This window comes from Choloepus didactylus, chromosome 21, assembly GCF_015220235.1.
Source record: "Choloepus didactylus isolate mChoDid1 chromosome 21, mChoDid1.pri, whole genome shotgun sequence".
In the NCBI taxonomy this organism is placed as follows: Eukaryota; Metazoa; Chordata; class Mammalia; order Pilosa; family Megalonychidae; genus Choloepus; species Choloepus didactylus.
This window is the reverse complement of record NC_051327.1, coordinates 11,244,474-11,263,328: the sequence shown is the minus strand read 5'-3', so window position 1 is coordinate 11,263,328 and position 18,855 is coordinate 11,244,474. Positions and strand designations below refer to the sequence as shown.

At 37.2% G+C, this 18,855-nt stretch overlaps 1 protein-coding gene across 3 annotated transcripts in view; it reads right to left on the bottom strand.

The window, feature by feature from the left end:
- The window catches only part of LOC119517865 (S-adenosyl-L-methionine-dependent tRNA 4-demethylwyosine synthase TYW1), a 225,480-nt gene that overhangs the window by 156,756 nt on the left and 49,869 nt on the right, over positions 1–18,855 (bottom strand). For all 3 annotated transcript variants that reach the window (XM_037814927.1, XM_037814928.1, XM_037814929.1), the window contains 2 exons: positions 13,345–13,463; positions 3,566–3,675 (listed from right to left, as the gene is read on the bottom strand). In XM_037814927.1, coding sequence (XP_037670855.1) covers positions 3,566–3,675; positions 13,345–13,463 — 229 coding nt within the window. The remainder of the gene's footprint in view (positions 1–3,565; positions 3,676–13,344; positions 13,464–18,855) is intronic.

Sequence of the window (18,855 nt, the reverse complement as noted above, 5' to 3'; positions counted from 1 at the left end):
CAATTGTATCTAAGAGTCTCCCCCTGAGTGCCTCTTTGTTGCTCAGATGTGGCCCTCTCTCTCTAATTAAGCCATCTGGGCTGGTGATCTCACTGCCCTCCCCACTACGTGGGACCTAACTCCCAGGGGTGGAAATCTCCCTGGCAACATAGGATATGACTCCCGGGGATGAATCTGGACCAGGTATCATGGGATTGAGAACATCTTGACCAAAAAGGGGATGCAAAATGAACTGAAATAAAGATTCAGTGGCTGAGAGATTTCAAGTGGAGTCAAGAGGTCACTCTGGTAGACATTCTTACACACTATACAGATAACACTTTTTCAGTTTTAATGTACTGGAATAGCTAGAAGTAAATACCTCAAACTATCAAACTCCAATCCAGTATGCTTGACTCTTGAAGACGATGGTATAACAACCTAGATTATAATCGGTGACAGTGTGATTGTGAAAACCTTGTGGATTGCACTCCCTTTATCCAGTATACGGATGGATGCGCAGAAAAACGGGGACAAAAAGTAAATGAAAAATAGAGTGGGCTTGGGGGGATGATTTGGGTGTCCTTTTTATTTTTATTTTTTATTCTTATTCTGATTCTTTCTCATGTAAGGAAAATGTTCAAAAACAGATTGGGGTGATGAATACACAACTATATGATGGTACTGTGAACAGCTAATTGTACACCATGGATGACTCTACCGTATGTGAATATATCTCAATAAAACTGAATTTAAAAAAACAGAAAAGAAGTAACTTTTTTTTTTTTTTCTTTTTAAGCGTGGCAGACTACCCATCGGTTTTCCAGAAGAGCTCTGGGTTCTTCCAAACTATGTATTTCATTTTTTAATAATTAGGGGTTTTTTCTTTTCTAACACTGTAGTTTCACAGCAAGACTTACTGTGCCTATTATAGCAAAAAGACAGATTTTCAAAAAATAATGACTTATTTAAGCTCAGAATGAAGCATTAAATAGTCATCACAGTCCAAAGAACTGGAAATTAAAGAAGCTCTCATTCATTGTGAAAATATAAACAATATACAACATATGAGAGCTCTCTTGTGCCCATGTGCCACCTGTCTGTGCCACCACACCTTCCAACACACACCTCTCTTCTTCTAGTTTGAAGAGAAATTTCATTCCTACCCTGTAGAGTGTGGGAATAAAAATAACAACCAATTCCAATATTAAATTCTTCCCAGTAAATTTACTGTTGATTAAATAAATAGATGGTTTGCTAACAAGGTAACATCTTATTAAATCAATCAATGAAGAAGGTATAGGAAAAAAAATCCTTTGTGGGTATAACCAGGGCAAAGTAGATACTCTATAAAGCTGTTTCTAAGAATGAAATTAGTGGCAGCTGTTGAATTTCAGGGGATCATTTCCTTCTCCTTAGGCATTCTAATCCCTATTGTGGATTAACTGGTCCATAGATATGTTCTATTCCTTCTTCCTGAAATCCAACATCCTGTCATCCTCCTCCAAGACAATATGTATTATAAAACTCGTTTGTTTCCTTGAGCCATGGGACCTTGAAGACAAGTCATTTGAGATGAACACTGATTAAAATAAGCACAAGGTTACAAATCATATATATATATATACACACACCTTTCTGCACAGCATAAGCTCCTCAAACAACTTAAGCAGACAACAAAAAGTGTGCTCACTAAGCTCACCTACCACATTGTACTGATGTGAATAAAATGCTCATCATGACTTATTCATTACCTATTTCCATTTAAAGTGGTGCTCTACCTTTGCAAAAATGCTCCTGTCAGAAAAATTACAATCAAAACTCAGATCCTCATTCTGCATCAAGGACATCTCAGAATGGAGAAATGAAAGCTGACTCCCAGGGCTGCTTCCTCTCCACACAAACCGCCTGGGACCCAGTTCATTCAGGCAGATTCCAAAATGTACAGGAAACACAGATCCTCAGTCATCATTCATTATTTAAAGGCTCAATTGGTTCTTTAAGCACCAAACCAAAGACATATTAGAATATAAGGATAAAATTACTGTCATTTGCCTGCTGCTGCTATTACTATCCAAAAGAAAATCAGACTTCGCCCTGAAATTTATTACGGAGGTTTACGGTTTATTTGAAGATCAGTAATAAACAATGAGTCTAAGAAAAGCTAATCAAATGTAAAAGGTGGGACTTAGTTCTCCAAACAGTTTCATTTGATTTCCCAAAAGACTAGTAACAGACATTTCTTTTTCCAAGTAAGAGAAAGTAGTTGCCCAAAATAAAAGTGTTTGAGACTAAGAGTCAAGATGAAAAATTAAAATATTTACTAGCATCTTTGCAGATGTACAAAAATAAGTCAACAAATAAACAGAAACATGCAAATATGTACAGGTCAACTTTCCCTAGAAAATCCATAAAGAATGAAATAAAGGTAGAATTATTGACTAATTGCCCTTTATAAATTGCTATTATCTTGAACCATTATTTGCATTATTTTACTCAATCTCTCATTAGAAATAAAAACAGTGTAAAAAGAATTACAATAATCTCAAGAACCAATGACCTGAACAGAACAAATTTCTTTGCATAAAAGAATAATCTGATTTGCAAAATGTTAATGGTTTATAAAGACTCCCATATATGATATTAGTAACTAAAACAAAAACAACCTCAGTTGAATTAGTTCTTTATTGATAGCTGTGAAAGGCAAGGAGACTATAGCAGAGAAAGAGTTATAAGTGGTAGGTGGAGACAAGAGCATACAGACTTATCAGGGAACCTAACAGAATTCAATCAGCAGCAGCAGCTGTACCATCACTTTATAAATCCACCATATATACCCACAGTAGTGTCTCAAAGTGTGGTACCCAGATCAATGGCATCAACATCTCCAGAAAACCTATTAGAAATGCACATTTTTGGACACTACTCCAGACTTAATGAATCAGAATTTCTAGGGAAGGAACCCAAGAAATTTTAGCAAGCACCCCAGTTGATTCTAATGCATGCTAAAGTTTGAGAAGCAGTGATCTCCAGTAAAGTCAAATAACTTTTCAATGTGAGACAAAATTGAATCAGGAAATTTTAGAAACTGAGTGGCAGAACTTTAACTACATCACTATGAATCAAGTGGAGGAAATTTTTATGAATATTATTCCCACATTTTTATAAGGCTTTTATTCAAAAATGCTTTCCCACACTATATAATGTGAGAATTTTCCAACAACCTAAAATGTTCAGTCCATTCATAAAGTTATTTTGTGCTCACCAAGACAGAATAATAAGAAATATTTATAGAAAGAATAATAATATATTCCCAAGGCAAAATTTTCAGGTTGAGTGTGCTTTATTATAAGTTGCCAAGCTTTGGATTAAATCGATTGGTTCTTCCATCATATGAGATATAAAAGTTATCAGTAAAATTTTAAAAGACTAAAAATCATATATATAATATTTCTACAAAATTTCCATTTCTCTATACAAAATTTTGCCAGAGGGAGAGGGGATTATGGTAGAGGCAACTCCTTTGTCAGTTTGATTCAGGTTATTAACAGGCATAACCACTCCTTTGTATGGGGAAGACAAATACCTTTAAATTGCTTAATCATATTCTGATGGTTTTCGATGGCTTCCTTTAGGATCATTTCAGGCTGGTCCATCTTCCACCGCCATTCGGTGCCCACCGGATTGGTGTGATGCCTAGGAACAAGACAGAAAACTTCTAAGGACTCCCTGTGATAAGATCTTAGCTAGTTATCTGCTGTGAGGTATTCCACAAAATCATAAAATCAGGTTTGGTTTCCTCCTAAGAGCTCAGCTATTCATAGTAGTATTTTCAGTTCTTTCCAATTTATTTTAAGTCATGACACCTAGCAAGAAAGGGAGGGTAAAGAAGAAAGTCATCTAAAGTCATTTATCAAAATTACAACATTGCTTTGCAGATAAATTACTTTATGATCCTACTGAATGTAGGCAATAAGAAAATTTTTGCAGGTGAAATGTCCCTTAGTAACTACTTTAGAAACCAAAAAACCTTTAAACTTGTTTCTCTTCTGCTTTCTAAGGAAAGATTTAATTTAGCAAGTTAAAAATCTGTTTCTAATCAACCAGATGCAACCCCCATCCCATAATGTCAACACCCCTTTTCAACATGAACAAATTAGGATGGACACTGCCCAGACAACCCTGAAGGCAGAGAAAGTGATTAAACGATAGGAAGGGGTAGCAACAGACAAGATGGGATTTAACAAAGGATTACAAATACTGAATCTTACATAAGTTTTTTTTTTTTAGATTCTAGGGTATTAGAATAGCTAGCAGGAAATAACTGAAATGGTGGAACTGTAACTCATAAGATTCTTTGAAATTTTCTCAATAGCTACTCGTTAAATTACACTTTGAAAGTTATTACCTTTTTGCATATATATTTCACAATAAGGAAATAACTGAAACTGTGGAACTGTAATCCGTAACATCCTTTGAAATTTGCTATATAACTACTTGTTAAATCATACTTTGAATGCCACCTCTGCATATATGTTATATTTCACAATAAGGAAATAACTGAAATTGTGGAACTCTAATCCATGACATTCTTTGAAATTTGCTCTCTAACCACTTGTTAAATTGTGCTTTGAAAGTTACCACTTTTCTGTATATATATTTCACAATAAAAAATGTGGAAAAAAACAAAAAAATCTGTTTCTAAATCTTTATGCACTTGACATGAAGGGTCACTATAAAGTAGAGGCAAAAAAAAAAGATACACACATATACACACAGAGACATCTTTATACATATATTCACACATACACGCACATGAATTTGTTTGCATAGGTGTATAATATCTCTGAAAGAATCATTTGGTGGATTACCTCCAAGCAAAAACCTGGGTGACTGGCGGACAAGGGAGGGAGAGTCAATTTTCACAATATAATCTTCTGTACCTTTTGAATTCTTTACTATCATATGCTCATGTGACCTTTTCAAAAGATATTTTAAAAACTTGTACTACTACTCAAGGAAAGTATAACTTTTTTAGCAGCTTTATTGAGATATAATTCACATACCATACAACTTACCCACTTAATTTACCCATTAATTGTATGGTTTTTGGTATATCCACAGAGATGTGCACCCATCACCAAAATCAATTTTAGAACATTTTCATCATCTCAAAAAGAAAGCCCATTTCCCATAGCTGTCATTTTTAAATTCCCACGTCCTCCTAGCCCTGGGCAACCACTAATCTACTTTCTGTCTCTAAAGATCTACCTATTCTGGACATTTCACAAAAATGGATTTATATAATATGTTGTCCATCGTGGGTGGCTTCATTCAATTAGCATAATGTTTTCAAGATCCATCCATGTTTTCATATGTATTACTACTTAATTTACTTTTATTACCAAATAATATTCCATTGTATGGATATACCACATTTTGTTTATCCATACATTAGTTGAACACTTGCATTTGATTCTACTTTCAGGCTATTATGAATAATGCTGCTATGAATATGTATGTACAAGTTTTGGGGTGGACAAAACCTTTTTTTGTTGTTGTTTTTATATTTCTTGGGTATAAACCTAGGAGAGGAATCGCTGAACCATGTGTCGATTCTATGTTTAACCACTCCAGGAACTGCCAGACTGTTTTGCAAAGCAGATATGCCATTTTACATACCCACCAGGGTATGTATGTATGAGGGTTCCAATTTTTCTACATCTTTGCCAACAGCTGGTATTATCTGTCTTTGTGAGTACAGCCATCCTAGTAGGTGTAAAGAAGTATATCACTGTGGTTTCTATTTGCATTTCACTATGACTAATGATGTTGCACATCTTTTCATGTATTTATTTGCCATTTGTATATCTTCTTTGTAAAACAGTCTATTCACATCTTTTACCCATTTTTAAACTGGATTATTTGTCCAAGACAAATATAGTTATTTAAAATTTCAAAGTATAAAAGTTTTCTTTTCATAAACAGAAATGAACCATACAACCATGAATCTGGGATATCTATACACATAATCTCCAACAAATCCTTCTGAAAATTAGTAGAATGATAATATTTTATCTATCTATAATAGTCTGTTTCACTTACTGTCTATGAATTAAGAAATTCATTCTGAAAAATTCACATTTGTACATTATATTGTAAATTGCAAGTACTTTCACAAACACAATCCCACTTAAGGAATTAGGCCCTTGAAAACATTAGTTTTAACAAAATAAGCCAGGCACAAAATTAGAAATATAGTATGACTCCACTATAGGATATATTTAGAATAAGCAAATTCATAGCAACAGAAACTAGATAAGAGTTTATAAGGGGCCTATGGGAAGGGAAGAATGGGGAGTTACTACTTAGTGGGTACAAGATTTCTGTTTTGGTGATGAAAAAGTTTCGGTAATGGATGGCAGTTGATGGTAGCACAACATTGTAAATACACTTAATGCCATTGAATTGTACATGCAAAAATGGTTAAAAGGGAAAATTTCATGCTATATAAAAATTAAAATTTTTTAGTTTTTAAAAAAATTACCACAATAATTTTTTTAAAAAAACACTGAAATTAGAGAAAGATTTCAACCATGAAAAAAAAATTGAGGAAATACTTAAGAAAAAACTCTGAAAGCATATACTCCAAAGCATTAACAATGATTTGTTTCTGGATAATAGATTGTCGTTTTTCTCAATACTTTTTGGCATTTTCCAAAATTTTCTATAATAAACATGGTTTATGCATCTGATCATGGAATAGATAATATTTTTATAAAAAGATTTATGGACGGAAGAAAATGGGGGCACAGAGAGGCGTGGAAGCTAGTTTGTCTCCTGGAACAACTAATAAATAATCTGGAATAACTGCGGGGGGATAAACATGACTGTCCACTCATCCCACACCAACCTGAACTGGGAGGAACGCCCGAGATCACAGCATAAAATCTGTAAGTAAAAACTGCGGATCCAAGCTGGGAGTTGAAATATAGCTCAGTTGAGCTCCAACTGGGGTTTTAATTAACAAGTGTAGACGGCTCAATACAAGCTACGAATTCCCAACAAGCAGATTTTGGTGACGACTGACCTTGGAGAGCTGGAGGGTGGCTGTGGACTGGCCCTGAAGTGGGCTTTCTGTCCCTGTTTCAGCTCAGTGGAGAAAGCCTCAGCTATTTTCAGTCCCCAGCACTCTGACCCAGACAAGCGTGGAGATAGCACAGGCTGAGAGACTATTCAAATGCTAATGACCTCTCCTTAGGGGGTTATCTTCCCTAACAGGAAAGAGGTGGGACCCAGCTCTACTACCCGCCTTCCATTCAGAACCAAGGGGAAAACAGCCACAGGCCACACCTCCTTACACCACTCTGGAGCTACCCGCTGACAGGCACCACCTGCTAGGCGTAAAAGCACAGTGACTTGAGGCCTCACAGGGTGTACCAATCTTCCAAGACAATCTCAGAGAGACCAGATACTATTGCCCCCTTCCAAGAACTGAGCCCATTCAGGTCTGGGAAAATCTGATTGGGGTAACCAAGGAAACCAGGTGCCTAAACAACAGAAAACTATGACCTACGCTAAGAAAAACAAAGTTATGGTCCAGTCAAAGGAACAAACTTACACTTCAACTGAGATACAGGAATTGAAACAACTAATGCTAAATCAATTCAAAAAGTTTAGGGAAGATATGGCAAAAGAGATGAAGCGTATAGTGAAAACACTGGGGATACATAAGGTAGAGATCGAAACTTCGGAAAAACAACTGGCAGAATCCATGGAAATGAAAGGCACAACACAAAAGATGAAAGACACAATGGAAACATACAACAGCAGATTTCCAGAGGCAGAAGAAAACACTCAGGAACTGGAAAACAAGGCACCTGAAATCCTACACACAAAAGAACAGATAGAGAAAAGAATGGAAAAATATGAGCAACATCTCCAGGAACTTAAGGGCAAAACAAAATGCAGGAATGTACGTGTCATTGGTGTCCCAGAAGAAGAAGAGAAGGGAAAGGGGGCAGAAGCAATAACAGAGAAAATAATCAATGAAAATTTCCCATCTCTTATGAAGGACATAAAATTACAGACCCAAGAAGTGCAGCACACTCCAAACAGAATTGATGTGAATGGGCCTACCCCAAGACACTTAATAATCAGATTATCAAACATCAAAGATAAAGAGAGAATCCTGAAAGCAGCAAGAGAAAAGCGATCCATCACATACAAAGGAAGCTTGATAAGACTATATGCGGATTTCTCAATAGAAACCATGGAGGCAAGAAGGAAGTGGAGTGATATATTTAAGATACTGAAAGAGAAAAACCAACAATCAAGAATCCTATATCCAGCAAAACTATCCTTCAAATATGAGGGGAAGCTTAAAATATTCTCTGACAAACAGACAATGACAGAGTTTATGAACAAGATACCTGCTCTACAGAAAACGCTAATGGAAGCACTGCAGACAGAAAGGAAAAGACAGGAGAGGTTTGGAAAACAATTTTGGGAGATAGTAGCACAGCAATGTAAGTACACTGAACAAAGATGACTGTGAGCATGGTTGAAAGAGGAAGGTTAGGACCATGTGGACACCAAAACAAAAGATGAAAGATAAAGACTGGGACTGTATAACTCAGTGAAACCTAGGGTGCCCAACGATTGTAATAAAAGGTACAAATATGTTTTTACATGAGGTAGAACAAATGAATGTCAACATTGCAAGGCGTTAAAAATAGGGTGGGATTGGGGGAAAATACAATCAATGCAAACTAGAGACTATAATTAACAGAAACATTGTATCATGCTTCCTTTAATATAACAAAGGCAATATACCAAAGCTAAATGCATATGGAGGGGAGCGGGCATAGGGGAAGAGTATGGGACTCCTGACATTGGTGATGTTATCTGACTCTTTATTCTACTTTAGTTTAATGCTATCTTTCCTTTTGTTGCCTCCTAGCTGTCATTTTTTTTCTCTCTCTCTCTCTTTTTTCTTTTTCTTTTGTCCATCTACCTTATTTGACTCTTCCTCTTCCTTTGTGGAAGAAATGGAGATGTCCTTATATAGATAGTGGCGATGGTGCTGAATACATAAATACGTGTCTATACAGGGAACCGATTGTTTACTTAGGATAGAATGTATGGTGTGTGAACAAAACCGTCTTAAAAAAAATGGGTTGATGAAGAAACCTTGAGGGCATGATATTGAGTGAAATAAGACACATAAGAACAAATATTGCAGGGTCTCACTATGAACTAATTATAATATGTAAACTCATAGACATGAAATTTAAGTTACCAGGATATAGAATGAGGCTAAACAATGGGAAGCGGTTGCTTATTATGAGCTGAATGTTCAACTAGGGTGAACTTAAACATTTGGAAATAGACAGAGGTGAGGAATAACTAACAGTGCTCAATGGTGTGTGAAGGTGGTGGAAAGAGTAAGCTCAGAGTCACGTATGTCATCAGAAGGAAAGCTGGAGGTTAAAAGATGGGAATGTATAAAACAGTGAATCTTGTGGTAGACAATGTCTATGATTAACTATACAAATATTAGAAATCTCTTTCATGAACTAGAACAAATATATGACACTATAATTAGAAGTTAATAATAGAGAGGCATATAGGAAAATATATACACCTATTGCAAACTATACACTACAGTTAGTAGTATTTTAACATTCTTTCATCAACAGTAACAAATGTACTACACCAAAACTATGAATCAATAATGGAGGGGGGGTGGTTGGGGGTATGGGAGGATTTGAGTTTCCTTTTTTTGTCTTTATTTCTTTTCTGGAGTAATGAAAATGTTCTAAAAATTGAAAAAAAAGAATTGTGGTGATGGATACACAGCTGTATGATGGTACCATAGGCAATGGATTGTACCCTTTGGATCTTTGGATAATTTTATGGTTTGTGAACAATCTCAATAAAAACAAATGATTTATAACTCTTTTACCAATAAGAAAGACAAATTAATGACAAAATAGTCTGACAACTATTAAATTATTTCAGTCGTTCAACAACAAAATAGTAAGAACCTGAAACAAATCAACAGGATTCCATAAACAAATGGACATAATGAGTTGGAGAAAGGGAAAAGAAATTTCCATCCTCAGCCACTGGATGACTACTGGTGCCATTACTCAAAATAGGGAACTGAATAGGAAGAACAACTTAACAGAGAACATAAATATCATTGTGGGAAGCTGGGTTGAGGTGCCTGTAGACCATCTGAGAGAATATATCCAACAGACAAGTGGGAACAGAAAATGAAAACTCTGAAGGAAGATTAGGGCTACAGATAAAGAACTTAAAGTTACCAAACTACGAGTATTCAATAAAGCTATGGAGATGGCTTACTATTCCTACCATTATAATGTTGAATGATAAAAGAAAATCAAGGACAGAAACCGAGAGAAAGCATACAAAGAATGAGACAAACAACAGTTAACGGGAAAATGAGAAGGTTGGGGGGAGAAAACTAGAAGCAACTGGTGTACCGGAATCCAATAGAAGTAGTCGTCAGTCCCATGCTTTGCTATACAATGCAACTAGAATAAAAATTAGTCGTGACCATTAGATTTGATAGTTAGGAGGCCATTATGTTCACAACTAAATGAGTTGCAATCAAGAATGATGGTAATCAGCCTTCAGAGACATGAGTTCCAGAGTAAGTGGTTAGCAGTGAGAGAAATGCGTTAGTAGCAAGAAATGCAAAAAAGATGCCAACAATTTAGGGATTTTCTTTCCCAGTTAGTTTAAAAGATTCAATTCTAAGCCAGCTGAAAGTTAACACTAAGGCTTGTATTTCCAGCAAGATAACCTGAAAAGCCTCCTACAACAAAATACTCAAACTAGTACCTTAACATAAAAGCAATTCTAGATGAAAAGAGATGTAAAACAAATCATAGAAAAGGCAAAGTAAATAGAAAACACAAAACAATAAAAATAAGTATTTGTCAACAATTTATCAATTCATCAATTTATCAATATCAGTAATCACTACAAACTGGACTAAACTCACCAGTTAAAAAAGACTGTCCAAAACAATTTTTAAAAATCCAGCAATTACACATGAAGGTGTTCATCCAAAAGAAATGAAAATATTTGTCTACAAAAGTCTTACGCACCAATGTTCACAGCATTGAACATAACCAAACCTGGAAACAACCCAATCAATGATCATCAACAAGTAAAGGAAATAACAAACTGTGTTACACCCATACAATGGAATACTACTCAACAATAAAAAGGAACAAACTACTGACATACACAACAACACGGATGAATCTCAAAAGCATTTTACTCAGCAGATGAACCCACTGCCCTCCCCGCTACGTGGGACCTGACTCCCAGGGGTATAAATCTCCCTGGCAACGCAGGATATAACTCCCGGGGATGAATCTGGACCCGGCATCATGGGATAGAGAACACCTTCTTGACCAAAGGGGGATGCAAGATGAAATGAAGTAAAGCTTCGGTAGCTGAGAGATTTCAAATGGAGTCAAGAGGTCACTCTGGTGGACATTCTTATGCACTAGATAGATAACCCTCTTTAGGTTTTAATGTATTGGAATAGCTAGAAGTAAAATACCTTAAACTATCAAACTCCAACCCAGTAGCCTTGACTCTTGAAGATGAGTGAATAACAATGTAGACTTACAAGTGGTGTCAGTGTGATTGTGAAAACCTTGCAGATTGCACTCCCTTTATCCAGCGTATGGATGGATGAGTAGAAAAATACAGACAAAAACTAAACGAAAAATAGGGTGGGCTTGGGGGGATGATTTGGGTTTTCTTTTTTACTTTTATTTTTCATTCTTATCCTGATTCTTTCTGGTGTAAGGAAAACGTTCAAGAATAGATTGGGATGATTAATGCATAACTATAAGATGGTACTGTGAACAGTTGATTGTCCACCATGGATGACTGTATGGTATGGTATGTGAATATATCTCAATAAAACTGACTTTTTTTTTTTTTTAATTAAATTCAGTTTTATTGAAATACATTCACACACCATACAATCATCCATGGTATACAATCCACTGTCCACAGTATGATAACATAGTTATGCGTTCATCACCACAGTCTATCTCTGAACATTTTCCTTACATCAGAAAAAAACAGAACAAGAATAAAAAATAAAAGTGAAAAAAACACCCAAATCATCCCCCCATCCCACCCCATTTGTCCTTTAGTTTTTATCCCCATTCCTCCACTCATCCATACACTAGATAAAGGGGGTGTGATCCACAAGGTCTTCACAATCACACTGTCACCCCTTGTAATCTACATTATTATATAATTGTCTTCAGGAGTCCAGACTGCTGGGTTGGAGTTTGGTAGTTTCAGGTATTTACTTCTAGCTATTCCAATACATTAAAGCCTAAGAGATGTTATCTGTATAGTGCATGAGAATGTCCACCAGAGTGACCTCTCGACTCCATTTGGAATCTCTCAGCCACTGAAACTGTTTCGTCTCATTTTGCATCCCCCTTTTGGTCAAGAAGATACTCTCAGTCCCACGATGCCGGGTCCACATTCATCCCCGGGAGTCATACTCTGCGTTGCCAGGGAGATTTACAACCCTGGGAGTTGGGTCCCACGTAGTGGGGAGGGCAGCGAGTTCACCTGTCGAGATGGCTCAAACTGACTTTAATTTAAAAAAAAAAAGCATTTTACTAAGCAGAAGAGGCCAAATAAAAGAGTACATACTGTATGATTCCATTTTCATGCCAAGTCTAGGAAAGACAAAGCTAATATATACTGGCACAAAGCAAATAAGAGTTTACCTGGGGCTAGGTGGGATGAGGAAAATTGATTGAGACGGGCAAAAGGGAACCTCCAGGTGATTAAAGCCTTCTATATCTCGAATGTGGAGTTAGTCACACAGGTGTAAACATTTTACCAAAACTCACTGAACTGTACATTTTAAATGGGTTCATTTTATTGTATGTAAATTACACCTCAATAAAGTTGATTTTAAAAAATTAATCTGAAACTCATTTTTAAGCAACATACCTAAACATAAGAACACACAAAGTTGAAGGAAGGAAAAAGAAAGACCTGGCAAGTATTAATAACCAAAAGAAATCTAGTGCAGATGCATTAATATTAGACAAAATAAAATTTAAGGATGAAAGCACTATTATGGATAAAGAAGACTACTATAAAATGATAAAATGAATAATTCATCAGTAATATATAACAGATTTTATTGAGTTAGTACCCAATGATTAAAAAAATACACATTCTTTTCATATATATATGAGATTTAAGCTTGAGTACAGTGTTGGGAAGAAAATTCTCATTATTACATATTTGGTCACCATATTATTTATTTTTACTTACCGCCAACAGAAGACACATTTATTTGCACATGCCAAGCTAGGGGTGGTTTCCATGCAGCAATGGCTTTCGATACCATAGAATGTATGTTTATAGCAACCTCCTCTCCCTCGGAGCATTGACTGTACCAAGCAAAAACAAATAAATTATACAAAATCCTCATAGCATAGAAATAGAATACCAAGCCATCATTTTTCAGAAGAAACCATGTGTTTCATAACCATAAATACCCCTATTAGCACCTGCATGGTTCTGAAAATTAACATTATAGCATTATAATGCTACGATACTACTTTGGGTGTTATAAAACCCAGTGAAATAAATCTGATTCATTAACTCTGATAACTCCATAGGAAGGATTATTGATGCTCTGATCTTCAAACACATTCAGATGCTGCAAATAATATTAGTACAATACTATACAATGCCAGGGGATAGATAAGCCAAGCTCATAGAGAATGGCGGCAGTGCTCAAATGAAAGAGTATCTCTGCTTGAATAAGAGATGGTGGGTAAAGGAAATGCATCCGGGGGCTATTCTATTATCAATCAACTGTGAATGGGCAAAATTTGAATGTATTTAGACTGCTGGGGGGACAGGTAGGGTACATACAAATGACACAGTGTTCCAAAAAGAACACTATTTAATACATGAGCAGTGAAACCATAAAAAAAGTGCAGTATTTAATAAATGAGCAGTGAAACCACGTAAATTGGTAAATATAGAAAGAATGAGTAGTTTGAAGAAATACTACAGATCAACAGAGGGTTGGCATCACAAGATAATATGGAGCTTTTTAATGTATCATCAGAAAGATTCATCCAGAAGCTCTATATGATAGGCTTGATTTCAGCAGAAGAGAAAGCAGTGAAATCTGTGAGGAGGTTATATAAGAGTAATGATGACTTGACTCATATTATTAGTGGAGGAAAGGGGAAAGGACTAATTACAACGGGTACTAAAGAGGCATTCCCCATTAGATGGCCAAAACAGAGGAAGTTCTCCAAGATTACTGAGGTTTTCAGTCTAAGTGACCAACCAAAGAAAAAGAAAGGAGACACAGATGGGTAGTCTTTATATACATACATCATTATATAATATAATGCTGTCCAGAATGAAAGAAAAAATTACATAAAATCTACCAGTTTAATTGTTATGTCAGTCAGTCACAAAATCTGCATCTCATTTAGCACTGGCACTAAGAAAAAAAGAAGTGAAGGCAACATATTGCTCTGGAGAGCTCAATCTATAAACTTTCTCCCCACTTCCCAATATCTAAGAAGGCAAACAAAACATTCAAATTTTGCATAAGCACTGAAAACTAAAAATCAAAGTTGAAATTACAGATACTTTCCATTAATTTTAATGCCAAAGAAATTGAAAACCTACACATTTCATCCATTATTTGTTGAGAAATATATGCATCGAGTAGGCTAGGTGTTGTATGTACTGTACAACGATGAATAAGACAGAGTCCCTCCCCACGATCTGGTGTGAGGAAATGGCAAGTAAGCAGGCAATTACAAAATGTGCAATACTACTACAATGGGGGATTGAAACAATCAGGATTGTTTTGCAAACAGAACCTGACTCTCTAATTAAATAGGAAAGACATTTATTTATTAAAAGGATCTCAGTTAGTAGTTCAAAGAATCTCAAGAAAGAGTGAAAACCAGGCTCAAAGACTGGCAGCAGGATGAGTGCCGCTCAAATAACCCCTCAGAAACCCCCTGCGCTAGACCCCAATGCAATCTCCCACGGCACCACGCCTGAACAATGGGTGCTACTGCAGTGGGCACCAGAATGAGTTTTCTCCATGTGCAGTCTCTTTCTATCTCTCATTCCAGACTCAAAGTCTCAGGCTAAAGAGACTGACTATCCTAGATATCTGGTAGCAATAGCTGGCCTCCTTGGCTCCAAATAAGGCTCATTAAATAGACAATTTTGCAAACATGAAAAGCTCACATGCTGGCAAGCAGAGAAAGGACAAATGTCTATCACTGTGCTTCTGGAACCCGTAGGAAGGATGACCAACCCTGCCAGCCTTGCAGCACCAGCGAGAGCTTCCCAGAGGTGTGATGTCCATACTAAAAAATGAATGGCCAAACGATTCTGCAAGTGAAGGCATGGATGTGTGTGAGGAGAATGGCATGTTTTTTCAAATGCTTTCCCCTGTAAGTTTTATGGTAATACATATTACATGTAAGTCTGTGATCCATTTTGGGTTAATTTTTATATATGGGGTGAGGTTTAAGGTAAGAGGCTTTTTTTTAACCTATGGATGGATGTTCAATTGCTCCAAACCATTTGTTGAAAAGGTTATCCATCCCCCATGGAATACTTTTGCACCTCTGAGAAAAACCGGTTAAGCCTATTTGCAGGTCTATTTCTAGGTCCTCTATTCTGTTTCCAGATCTATGTATCTATCCCTCCACCAGTACCACAGTGTCTTGATTACTGTAGCAACAGAACAGGACTTCGTAGCAGGGAGCATGATTCTCCCACTTTATTCTTTTTTGTTAACATTCTTAAAGCTATTCTAGGGCCTGTGCCTTTCCTTATAAATATTAGAATAACCTTCTCTATTTCTCCAAAACCCTTGATGGGATTTTATTAGGAACCACATTAAACTTATAGCTCAATTTGGGTAGGATTGACATTTTACTGTATTAAGTCTTCCAATCCATGAACATGATTATGTCTCTCCATTTATTCAGATTTTCTTTGATTTCTCTCATCAGCACTTGGTACTTTTCAGCATACAACCCCAATACATGCTTTTTTAATGTATATCTAAGTATTTCATTTTCTTCGGAGTGACAGTGAATGGATTGTGTTTTTAATTTTGGTTTCCACAAATTCATTATTAATATAAAGAATGTGACTGATTTTTGTGTGTTGATCCTATATCCTACAATGTTGGTGATCTCAGTTATTAGTTCTAGGAGGTTTTTTTCCCCATTTCTTTGGGATTTTCTTGTATTCACAGGGTCTAAGTTGCCTTCTTCTCTTGGGTGGTGGGGGATGTAAGATGCCCAGCTATTGTGTTGTTCCTCCAGTCGGGGGTCCCAAACCCAAAAGAAGTTCACCTTCCTTTTACCACCTTTAAGAGTTCTTCTTTGGTTGCCTCTTGTGTTTCTTCCAGGGTTCATAGTTGTGCTTTGCAGGAAGGAGCAGAAAGAAAAGGATTTATACCATATCATCCAGACAGGGAGTCCCCAGATGTTACATTTTGACAGGAAGTGCTCCCACATCTGAAAACTGGTAGACAGGCAGGATTGCAAAGGAAAACCCCTGAGAGCAACACATGTTCACATTTTGAATCTAGAAAAAAAAATTACAAATAGCCCCAGATTCATTAAAACATGAATTCTTGGGACTCAGGCAAGATGGCGGCATAGAGAGGAGTGGAAGCTAAGTAGTTCCCTGGAACAACTACAAAAAAACAGAAACAACTAGTAAATAATCCAGAATAACTGCGGGGGGACAAACGAGACCATCCATTCATCATACACCAACCTGAATTGGGAGGAATGCCCGAGAACACAGCATAAAACCGGCGCAACCAGGTCAGGAGACCCCCTCCCCCATAGCCCGAGCTGCGGAGCCGCGTGGTGCCAGAGAGAAGCTCTCTCCCAGCAAGCGAATACAGCTCAGCTGAGCTCCAACTGGGGTTTTAAGTAGCGAGTGTGAACTGCTCACTACAGGTACGCAGCCCCAAAAAACAGACAGAGGCTTTGGGTGACGACTGACCTGGGAGAGCAGGAGGGTCGCCTTGGACCGGGTCTGAAGGGGACTATCTGTTTCTTTTTTGGCTCAGTGGAGAAAGCCCCAGTCATTTTCAGTTTCCAGGGCTGTGACTCTGGGAAGGGTGGAGACAGCACAAGCAGAGAGCAAGACCACTGAAATGCTAATGACCTCCACCTGAGGGGTCTGTCTTCTCTAGGAGGAAAGGGGTGGGGCCCTTTCCATTCAGAACCAGACCCCAGAGCCTGGGGGAACACGGCCATACCTCCTCACACCAGTCAAGAATTATAAGCTAACAGGCGTCACCTGCTGGGCAGAAAAGCACAGTGACCCGAGGCATCAAAGGGTGGAGCAATTTTCTAAGACACACCCTCAGGGAAACCAGATACTGAATATTTCTTCCCTCTGGGACCTGAGCCTGTTCTGGTCTGGGAAAACCTGATTTGGATAACCAAGGAAACCATGCCTAGACAACAGAAAATTACAACCTACGCTAAGAAAAACAAAGTTATGGCCCAGTCAAAGGAACCAACGTACACTTCAACTGAGATACAGGAATTTAAACAACTAATGCTAAATCAATTCAAAAAGTTTAGAGAAGATATTGCAAAAGAGATAGAGGCTGTAAAGGAAGCACTGGACATGTATACGGCAGAAATCAAAAGTTCAAAAAACCTACTAGTAGAATCTATGGAAATGAAAGGCACAACACAAGAGAAGAAAGACACAATGGAAACATACAACAGCAGATCTCAAGAGGCAGAAGAAAACACTCAGGAACTGGAGAACAAAACACCTGAAAGCCTACACGCAAAGGAGCAGATGGAGAAAAGAATGAAAAAATATGAGCAACGTCTCCGGGAACTCAAGGATGAAACAAAGTACAATAACGTACGTATCATTGGTGTCCCAGAAGGAGAAGAGAAGGGAAAGGGGGCAGAAGCAATAATAGAGGAAATAATCAATGAAAATTTCCCATCTCTTATGAAAGACATAAAATTACAGATCCAAGAAGCGCAGCGTACTCCAAACAGAAGAGATCTGAAAAGGCCTACGCCAAGACACTTAATAATCAGATTATCAAATGTCAAAGACAAAGAGAGAATCCTGAAAGCAGCAAGAGAAAAGCAATCCATTACATACAAAGGAAGCGTAATAAGACTATGTGCGGATCTCTCAGCAGAAACCATGGAGGCAAGAAGGAAGTGGTGTGATATATTTAAGATACTGAAAGAGAAAAACCACCAACCAAGAATCCTGTATCCAGCAAAGCTGTCCTTCAAATATGAGGGAGAGCCCAAAATATTTTCTGACAAACAGACAATGAGAGACTTTGTGAACAAGACACCTGCCCTACAGGAAATACTAAAGGGAGCACTACAGGGTGATAGAAGACAGGAGTGCGTGGTTTGGAACACAATTTTGGGAGATGGTAGCACAACAATGTAAGTACACTGAACAAAAGTAACTATGAATACGGTTGAGAGAGGAAGATGGGGAGCATGTGAGACACCACAAGAAAGGAGGAAAGATAACGACTGGGACTGTGTAACTTGGTGAAATCTAGAGTATTCAACAATTGTGATAAAATGTACAAATATGTTCTTTTACGAGGGAGAGCAAGCAAATGTCAACCTTGCAAGGTGTTAAAAATGGGGAGGCATTGGGGGAGGGATGCAATCAACATAAACTAGAGACTGTAACTAATAGAATCATTGTATTATGCTTCCTTTAATGTAACAAAGGTGATATACCAAGGTGAATGCA